Source organism: Nestor notabilis, unplaced genomic scaffold (genome assembly GCF_000696875.1).
Source record: "Nestor notabilis isolate BGI_N333 unplaced genomic scaffold, ASM69687v1 scaffold16848, whole genome shotgun sequence".
NCBI classification, from domain to species: Eukaryota; Metazoa; Chordata; class Aves; order Psittaciformes; family Psittacidae; genus Nestor; species Nestor notabilis.
In genome coordinates, this window is record NW_009938934.1 from 5,883 (window position 1) to 15,898 (window position 10,016).

At 56.0% G+C, this 10,016-nt stretch overlaps 1 protein-coding gene across 1 annotated transcript; it reads left to right on the forward strand.

The window, feature by feature from the left end:
- Positions 1 to 3,599: 3,599 nt before the first annotated feature.
- Positions 3,600 to 9,962, forward strand: FAM117A (family with sequence similarity 117, member A; the record flags this gene model as incomplete). The annotated part of the gene is made up of 7 exons (XM_010019615.1): positions 3,600 to 3,769; positions 7,173 to 7,268; positions 7,780 to 7,884; positions 8,125 to 8,259; positions 8,897 to 8,969; positions 9,286 to 9,406; positions 9,711 to 9,962. Coding segments are annotated over 7 exons (952 nt in total), but the record flags the coding sequence as incomplete, so codon positions are not given.
- Positions 9,963 to 10,016: the final 54 nt, after the last annotated feature.

The following is a 10,016-nucleotide window of genomic DNA, read 5'->3' on the forward strand; positions in this document are numbered from 1 at the left end:
GGTGGTTTGGGCTCTGGGGGTGTGTGTGGTTTGGGTGAGAGGCAGGAGGAGCAGACACTGTGGTTGAACCGCAGCTTCTGCCTCTCCCCCGGAAGGTGCAGTGGATTTTGGTGTGCTGAGGGCTTTGTTTCCGTCGTAGAGTTGAGTCAAAGCAGCAGAGAGCTGTGAAATCCCATCCTGGCAGGGGTGGGAGTTTCCTTTCAGTTGTAAATCTTCTGTAAGAGCAAAGGGTTTGTGAGTTTAAAACACTGAGAGGGAGAGAGATGGAGGATGCTTCCCTTGCAGAGAGTTGGAGCAACCTGCTCTAGTGGAAGGTGCCCCTGCCCGGGGCAGGGGTTGGAGCTGGAGGAGCTTTAAGGTCCCTTCCACCCAAACCAGGCTGGGATTCTGGGATTTTTCTCTACCCCTCCATGTCACTTAGAGCTGGTGTCATGCTGCCTTCCTCCCTGTTGCATCACTCCTGAACAGAACTTCCTTTTCTTGCCTTTGGGATAAAGTGAGGTGTTTCTTGTCCTAGAAAATGGAGCCTGTGGCCAGCCCTTGGAGGTTGCTTGTAGTCATCCAGCTCCTGGCTCGGATCATCTCCACAGTCCTGCTTGGCTTTGGTCCCTGGTGGGGGTTTTGTGCAGAAGAGAAGCTGTTGGGTGTCTTGCTGTGGATCAGCCTCACCTCCTGCTCTCCCTGCTCGGGTGCTGTGGCCAAGACCTGCTCTGCAGCCAAGCTGTGGGTTTGAGCTGCAGCTCAGGAAGCAGAACAGGCCTGAAGATGGACATAGGGTGCTTTTAGTGCTCTGGCATGTTGGGAGTATCATCTGAGGAAGATGTGGTAAAGCATGAGAAGACCAGGCTTTAGACTGGAGAAGCTGACACTGATGTGACATACTGATGTGAGAGGAATTCCCTGTTAACTGGGAAGCTGCTGCTAGTTCAACACTGACTGTTGTTTTTATGCTTCCTCACTTGAAGATAGAGCTTTGCAGGGATGGACTCCAGAACTATCAGGCTCTGAACAGCACATCCCTGAGCTTCTGATACTGAAGATTGTTTCCCTGGGGTGAAATCTGCAGAGGGAAGGAAGGAAGGAAGAACATTTTACAACTCCAAGTAGCAAGGGGGACTTTAGTTTTGCTTGCCATCATTTTCTGGTCCAGCTGTCAGTATTCCTTAGGGAAAAGTGACCCTTGGAGTTGTAATAACTTTACTGAAGACTCTTCTTTTCTCTTTCTAGATGCAGAGATTGGCTCTAGAGAGACTGCTGAGGCAGCTCTGAGCTCGCTGCAGCTGTGGTCAGGGCAGACCAGGGACACTGCACATCTGGAAACCTCCTGCCTTGCACCAGCCGAACTTGGGGCTGCACAAAAGCCTCGTGCAGCGTTTGGAGGCAGCCAAATGGCTCCTGGAGATAGGGCTCTGTTATCTGCAGCAGCTTCACTGTCACATGCAAAGGAAAAGCTCCATGACCCGACACTCCTCCAGGTGGCAGCTCCGCAGGCTCGGTGCAGGGGGGTGATAATAGCACAGGGAGCTGTAAACAGGACACCCCACCCTGCTCTGCCCCCAGCAGCACCCTGCCCTTCCCGGTGCTCCCCGAAGCCAGGAAAGGAGCAGCAGTTGTTGCTGTTTGTGCATTAAGAGCTGTAGATGGGGGCAGCATCCCCGTCGTCACTGCAGGAGGCCAAGTCTCCTCTGCTCTCAGTTGTAGAATCAACTAGGTTGGAAAAGACCTTCAAGATCAAGTCCACCACTAAACCCCATCCGTTGTGTCTGTTCTTGAGGCTCCTTCAGGCTGGGTTTGCCCATGTTGGAGGTTTGGAGTACAAAGGCGACCCCAGTCACGTAGGATGTTCTGGTTATACCAAAGGGGGCCTCTTGGAGAGCTTTTGGGGGCCATGGACTGTGGGAGCAGCATGGGAGGGGGCTGCCCTGCTGCACGAGGGTTCAGTTCCTCTGAGCAGCAGGAGAGGAAGAGGCAGATGAAGTCATACGTAGCAGAGTACAAGTGACTTTGCCTGTGGGGGCAATGAGCCATTGAAGAAGAAGCTACAAATACTACTGAGTTTCTAAACTGGAGCTCATGGTGTTGACTGGGAAGTGTTAGGAGCAGGGAATTGCCTGGGACTGCACAAAGAGCCTTCATTCCAGCGTGGCCCTTGCGAGGGGTGGCTGTGCAGGGCCTGATGCTTCTCTCCCCCTCCCATGTGGTGTTTCGGTCCTGCCCTTTTCTCACCTGCAACTCGAATTCCACTGCTCAAATGGGATTTTAGCTGATAAGAAAAGATGTATTTACCAGGCCATGTCCCTGGAACAGCCTCAGCTGGGAGATCCATACCCTTGTATACAGAGGTATTTAGCAAACACAAGAGTGTTTTACCAGTTTCAAGGCTGAGTTTTCAGCTGCAGGAGCAAGGCCGGGGCTGCAGAAGAGGCAGCTGTGCACTGATCACATCTCGTTTGGATCAGGATGATGGAGTCAGGGAGGGCACAGCTCTGCCTCCCTTTGCTGCAGCAAGAGACACTTGGCTCTGCCCCCTTGGCTTGTGCTGGGCTTGTGCTGCTGTGTCTCAGTGCTGAGACACAAACTCAACCCAGTCACACTTGAAAAGCTTTGCTGCTCATCATGGGATGGGCAGTGCAGCCTTTTCCTGTGAGCAGGAGGATTCCAAGCAGCCACTTGAGGACTGCAATAAAATGTGTGCTTCCAGGGCAGCAATCTGGTGGTGAGAAGTGTGAGGAGGGCAGATGGAGCAGTCGAGCTCCCAGCCCTTGTGGCCCCCTCTGCTGAAGTGATGTTTCTGTTGCTAGTTTCCAATAGGTGACTTGGAGCAGCAGATCTGCCTGTGCTGAGACTGGGATTCACGTGGCCTTGGCAGGGCTGAGCTGCTGCTGTTGGAGAGTGGGAATTCCCAGGGCACGGCCGAAGCAATAGGACTCCAGTGGCCAGCAGGTTGAGGAGGGGATTGTCCCCCTCTGCAGCCCTGATCCAGCTCTGGGGAACAGCACCAGAGGGACGTGGAGCTGCTGGAGCGAGGCCAGAGGAGGCCCCAGAGCTGCTGCGAGGGCTGGAGCAGCTCTGCTCTGGAGCCAGGCTGAGAGAGCTGGGCTGGGGCAGCTGGAGAAGAGAAGGCTCCTCAAGGGGACACCTTAGAGCAGCTCCAGTGCCTAAAGGGGCTCCAGGAAACCTGGAGAGGGGCTTTGGACAAGGGCCTGTAGGGACAGGCCAAGGGGAATGGCTTGAACCTGCCAGAGGGGAGACTGAGATGAGCTCTTAGGCAGAAGCTCTTCCCTGTGAGGGTGCTGAGGCGCTGGCACAGGGTGCCCAGAGAAGCGGTGGCTGCCCCATCCCTGGCAGTGTTCAAGGCCAGGTTGGACACAGGGGCTTGGAGCAACCTGCTCTAGTGGAAGGTGTCCCTGCCCATGGCAGGGGTTGGAGCTGGAGGAGCTTTAAGGTCCCTTCATCCCAAACCAGGCTGGGATTCTTCAGGCTGTACATGCCAGTTCCCTTGTGGTCTTTGCAGTGGATGTGGGCTTGTTAATGGTGACACTGCTGGTGCTGGACCTTGGCTTTGGAAGACTCATGTTCTTTCCTTTCCCCCTGTGCAGCCAGTGTGCCCTGTGCTGCTGCTGCCGTGGAGAAGAGCTGCCGTCCCCGGCAGCCCCGCGTGCGACGCACCTCTTCGCTGGACACCATCGTGGGCTCCTACCTGCTGGGACAGTGGCCACGGGATGCTGAAGAAGCTTCCACTTCATGCATGAATGACAAAGCTACCCAGGTACAAACACCTGCAGGCTGCCCCTGTGGTGCAGGAGAGGGTCGCAGGCCTGCAGTGAGCTGCAAACTGGGGTGAAGAGGGGACACGTTAAACTTCCAGCTGTCCAGCTGCAGCTTTCTAGGAAGGCTTTTGCCCCCCTTTTGCTTCCCAGCTTCACTTGATTCCACTTTGATGCAGAGTTAGAATTTCCTTGGCCTTGCTTGGAGGCAGATGGCCTCTGGCTCCCTCCTCCAGCACTGGCTCGGTGCTACTTGGGTTTTTTCTGGCTTGCAGTCCTGGGCCAAGTCCTTATATAAAGCCCTTGGGCTGTTTGCCACCCGCTGCGAGGAGGCAGGGGTGCTCCCACCATGGGCGCACTGGCACAGGCAGCTCTGCTGGAGCATGGAAAGGCTCCAGACCTCGAGGAACTCTTAGCAACCTGTAAATATTACTGGAGGGCAGCAAATAGTGCCCTGTCTGCAGAGGTGGAGGAATTCAGAAGGGGAAGAGCATCCGTTTGCTTCAGCACATTCAGCCTCCCTGAACCCCCTGTTTGAGCTTTGCTATTCAACGGTTTATTGCTGGGCTGTTTGCAGGAAATTCTCCATGGGATTCCAACTTCCATTGTCCCTTTCCAAAGTGTTCTGGCCTGCTTTTGTTTCAGTTCTAGTGCCCAGGAGCTGTGCTGAGGGCAGAGGCCATGCTGGAAAGGAAGGGGAAGGATTTGCCTCACTCCTATTTCTAGGCAGGGAAGCACACTCGGCCTTTCTGGCTCCAGCACATGGGGAGAACACTTAACCCCAGTGCCTTGGGACTAATGAGTTTGTCTTGCACATGGCCCATTTGGGGAAAGGGTTGGAGAAGAGGGACACCTCCTTCTTCCTGGAATAGAAGCTACTGCTATGTTAATTCCTATGTGAGCATGGAGCTGAGCACTCCTCCGGCAGGGAAGAGCTGCTGCAGCCTTTCAGCGCTTACCTGCAGGAGTCTTGCAACTGCTAATTTCACCTTGCAACATGCCTGTGAAATGAGCCCTGATCTCCACTGCTTCACACACAAACCCCTCTGTGTGCCAAAGGCCTTGGCTGGTGAGAGCAGGGAATAAAGTCCTTGCATCCAGACTGCCCTTTGGATGACAGAACCTCCCCTCATCGCCCCAGGACTTTGCTGCTCAAGCCAAGCCTGGGAGATCCCAAACCTGGGACTGTCTCTGCCATCAGTACACGTTCACCTCCTGCTCACTGAGCTCCTGATGAGCTGCTCTGCAGAGCTCTCTGCTCTCATGGGGTGGGTAAGGGAGAGGTGCAGGTGCTCAGAGGTGTGCTGAGGGTGCCAGCACTGCACAGGATCCGAGCTCGTGGCTTTCTCTTGCTGTGCAGAGCACTTTGTTCTCTCTCCTTTCTCTGAGGAAGTGGTTTTGCCACAGTTAGTACAAAAGGTTCTGTAACTTCCTTCTGCCCTGGCAGTGCCTGCCCGAGGGGGGACGTGGCTGCTCCCTCCAGTCTCAGGCCTTCCTATTGCAAGCAGCAGCTTTTCTTCCTTTTTAGGCCTGAGTGCTCGGGGTGTCCCAGCAATAGGCTGCAATAAGTGACTTCTCAAACAGGGCTTCTGTTGACTTGAGGGGGGTTTCTGTCACATCCTGCAAGGCTGTGACTGTTCCTGGCAGCTGGAGTTCAGCTTCCCACAGCCTTGCTTCTCGCAGTAACGTGGCACAAGGACTGCAGTCTGGTCTCTTAGACCTGGGCCTCTTCTTGTGTGTGATCTCCTGGGCCACAGCGACACAATGCTTTGGGATAACGGCCAAATAGTGATGTTGGATTTGTTCAGGGGAGTATTTGAGGTAGGAAATGAGCTCAGATGTGCCACGTGTGAGGCTGGTCCTTGCCACAGGAGTTCCTGTCGCGTTGGGCTGCTCCTTGGCTCAGCCTGGAGCAGGTCAGAGCGGCTGTGAGCAGGACACAGAGCAGTGGGTGAGACTGAACACGTTTCTTCTCTCCAGCCACACTGGAGCTGAGCTGTGCTGATGCTGCTCACAGGCAGTGCAAAACGGAGATGCAGCCAACAGAGAACACCATGTGCTGCTTCCAGTGGTGTGTGTAAGAAGGGGCTTCATCCAGAGCCTGTTAAGTCAGGAGAGGGTTGGTTTCTGCCTAGAAATCACCTGTACTCCGTTAGAGAAGGGAAAGCTGCTGCCTCTGTGGGTAACTTGCCTTGTTCCTGCAGTTTTAAATAGCTTTTCAAACCTGTTTTGGGACCCTTCTGTCATCCCCTGGATTCACGAGGTTCTTTAAAGCAGCTGCTGTTCCTGCAGTAGCCTCTGGGGAGATGAGTCTGGCTGCTCGGAGAGGAGCAGTTCTCAGGCCCCTGGACAAAAATGGTGCTTGGTCTTGAAAATGCCGTGTCTTTGGGACTGCTGGGATCGTGGAGCCTCTGCCGAGAGGGCTGAGCTCGGCGGCAGGGAGCTCACCCCCTTGCTGGGCAGGTTAACAGCACTCGGGATTCCCACTGACACTCAAGCCGTGGCTGTTGCTTGCCCAGTGCTGCTCTGCATGAGGAGAGGCACTGAGACCTGCCAGCCCTGCAGAGCTGAGCTCCTCCAGCCCCTCTGCAGCCAACCTCTGCTTCTGGTTCTGCTCTGAACCCTGGGCTGAGGAGCCTGAGGTCGCAGAAGCAAGTTGTGTGTTCTCACACCTGGGTGAGGCTTTTCCTCTTGATGATGCTGCTTCAGACAGCAAGTGCCTCAAATGTGGAGCACTGCAGTGCAGGCTCCTGCAGTCCCTTCTCCAGGGATGTGGGCTGGTGCTCTTTATCTCATAGGGTCATAGAATAGGGTTGGAAAGGACTTGAAGGTCATCTGAGGTGCTTGTGGTGATCCAGCCCCTTCTGCCATAGAGGTCTCTGAGGTTCAGTTTCCTGATAGGCACAAATGTGGCTGAAAGGACTTTGTTTTGGCAAGTGTAAGTGGGTGACTGTCTCAATGCACGTTATTTCAAAGGGCCTGTAGGGACATGCCAAGGGGAATGGCTTGAACCTGCCCGAGGGGAGATTGAGATGAGCTCTGAGGCAGAAGCTCTTCCCTGTGAGGGTGCTGAGGCGCTGGTACAGGGTGCCCAGAGAAGCTGTGGCTGCCCCATCCCTGGCAGTGTTCAAGGCGTTCAAGGCCAGGTTGGACACAGGGGCTTGGAGCAACCTGCTCTAGTGGGAGGTGTCCCTGCCCATGGCAGGGGTTGGAGCTGGAGGAGCTTTAAGGTCCCTTCATCCCAAACCAGGCTGGGATTGATTCTATGATTATTATATTAACGGGAGGAGAGCAAAGCAGAACAGTGAAGGGGCAGCAGCTGATCACTTGTTCTTAGGACTCTGCCATGGTCTCTGCAGCACTGAACATTGTGAGTATTCTCAGCCCTGTTTCTCCTCGCTCCAGACTCCAGTGTCGTGGCGTGATGTGGAAGTGGGGAAGGCCAGCTCCAGTGCTCACAAGCGTTCTGCCTCCTGGGGTAGCACAGACCACCGCAGCGAGGTAAACACTGCACCACTCCCAGCGCTTGAGCCAGGTCTGTGGCAGCTCCTGGTGTACAGGAGGAGGGGAGTTGGGAGGCCAGGAGCCTACTAAAGATGAGACCAGAGCCCTTATTCTCATCCCTAATTCTCTGTGATCCATCCAAAGACCGATCTTGGAGGCTTTTCCTAGTAGCTCCACTGAAGCTCAGTGAATTGCTTGTCAGGGTCGTGGTGTATGTGGGTTCCAGGTGGTTCCCAGCTTTCTGTAGGTGGAGGATAACCCAGACCCTCTCGAGGAATGGTGCTGGCCATGCTGCAGCAGGGGAGTCTGTGAGGAGGCCTTTTGAGTGCTTCTGGTCCATCCTTCTCAAGGAGGCCAAAGCTGCTCCTTGTGTGATTGAAACCATCTCAAATTTGGCACTTCCTTGTGGGTTGGAAGAGAAGGGGGAGGAGAGAGGCAGGGCCCTGCTCCTCTTCGTGGACGTGTGTTGGCTCGCCTGCTTCTGCCTGCAGCTCTCTTTGTTTCCTAGATTGCCAAACTGAAGCAGCAGCTCCAGAGGACAAAGCTCCGTGGCAGAGACAAGGAGAAGAGCTGCCCGCTGCAGGGGGACCACGCTGTCCTCGCGTCGCTCCGGGTACCTTCCTGTCTCCCCCTGCTCCTCCATCACCCAGGGCAGGTGTCTGAGCTGCTCTTCTGTCTCAGGAGACCCTATTTCTCCCCTTCTCCCGCCTCAGCGTGTGCCTGTGCTTTGATCTGCAGTTAGTGACTTGACTCTTGCTGGCAGGCTCCTGTCAGCCTGAGCCTTGGGAACTGCTGTGGGACCAGGATGAGTCTGTGCAGGTGTAACTCTGAGCTCCTTCGGGTTGTGTTACAGGACTCTCCTTCAGGCTTCCTTTCTCCATCTCCCGTTTTGAGGCTCAGCCCCTGCTTGCACAAGAGCCTGGAAGGTCTAAACCAGGAACTGGAGGAAGCGTTTGTGAAGGAACAGGGAGATGAAGAGCTGCTGCGGGTAAGTGAAGGTCACGGGATTGCCCTGGGTCTTCTGGGTGCTCTTGGAAGTCCTTTCTGAAGACACCTCCTTCATCTGCTTCCTGGCCATGGGGACAGTCTCTGTGTCTAGTGTCGCTCTGTTCTAGTCATGTAACGGTCTAAATTGGGGCAAGTGGCTGCTGCTTCCCTCCTTAAGCCTCATTGGTGCTGTGAGAGATCAGCCAGTAGCAACCTCAGGGTAGCTGACACCTCACTGACAGCTTGAAGACACCCAGACTGGTACCAGAGGCTCCTCTGCACTGGGCAGATGGGGGAGAAGTGGCTCCAGATGGCTCAGGAACTGCTGGGTGTTGCAGGATCCACAAGGACCGATGTCCTTGGAGCAGAGGCTCTGCCTGGAGCTGGATCCAGCACCCCAAGCAGCTGCCCTCTGTGGCTACAGCTGCTCTTAAACCTCTTCACTGGTGACAAGGGGCTTTCCTTGCTCCTCTAAGACTTTGCTTCCTCCCTAGATCCTGGATGTCCCGGATGGCCACAGGGCACCAGCGCCTGCCCAGAGAGGCTCCGGAGCTGCGTCCCTGGCGCCGGAGCCTGGCAGTGGCCGGCGGGCGCCGGCCCTCCCTTTTTCCTAAAAACCTCTGCACCTTTCCCCACAGCCCCCGGGGAGGCTGCCAGCAGAAGAACCCTCCTCTGCAGCAGACGAGGTGCAGCCAGAGCCCAAAGAGAAAGGTGAGAACCCAAAGCAGAGGGGTGGTGGGAGCTCAGGGGACAAAGCGGGGCAGCGGCTCATCCCTGTGCTGGGTCAGAAGCTGTAGCAGGGATGAGAGAGAGGGTCTCAGCCATGGCTAAATTGTGGTGGGCTTCTAAAGCTGCAGTACTGACCCTGCAGGCTTCCAGCAGTAGATGGAGGATGTGAGCTGGGAATGGCACAGAGGAAAGGTTGGGGCTTGGAGGATTGTAGGCTCCAGCCCCAGGGTCTGAAGGACTCTGGTGAAGTTGGTTGCTTTTAAATATCGTTCCAAATGTGCCTTTTCTTCCCCATCAGAGGAGGGCAGCCCCTCCCCAGTGCTGGCCTTCGCCTCCTCCCCTCGCCCCAACCACAGCTACATGTTCAAGCGGGAGCCTCCGGAGGGATGCGAGAAGATCCGGGCCTTTGAAGAGGCTTCGTAAGTACCAGGAGCTGGTGGTGGCAGAACTTCCTTGAGGATGGGTCCTGCAAGAGCAGCTCTCGAAGCAGAGAGCAGCCACCGGGGCTGCTCAGGGCCTGGTGAGGAGCGGAAAGCTTGGAATGCTGACCCTCGGGAAGGGGCTGCTGCTTCCATCCCCTCCCATGCTGCTCTGCACCTGAGCTCAGCTCCCAGCCAGGCTCTCTGAAGGCTGTTGCAGCTCCGGGTGTTCTCCCGGTGGCTGCTCCATGCTCCTGGGAGCATCCCCATCCCTCATGCCCTCCCCTCTGTCTCTCTCCTGCAGCTCCCCCAGCCCTGAGCAGCCTTTCCAGCCTTCCTGCCCGGATAAGAACAAAGTGCATTTCAACCCCACCGGTTCTGCCTTCTGCCCCGTCCGCCTGGTGCAGCCTCTCTTCCCAAACATGGGCTTCCTCTTCAGGAGCTTCCCAGCTCCTTCCAGCGCCGGCACGGGCCCGCTGATGTCCTGCCAGCCCCCAGCCCCCTTCCTCGGGGTGCGGGAGGATGCTGCGGACGATGGCTTCAGCGACGTGCCCACGTCTCCTGCCCTGAGCTATGAACCCTGGAAGCGGGCGGAGCCCGAGGAGCGCGG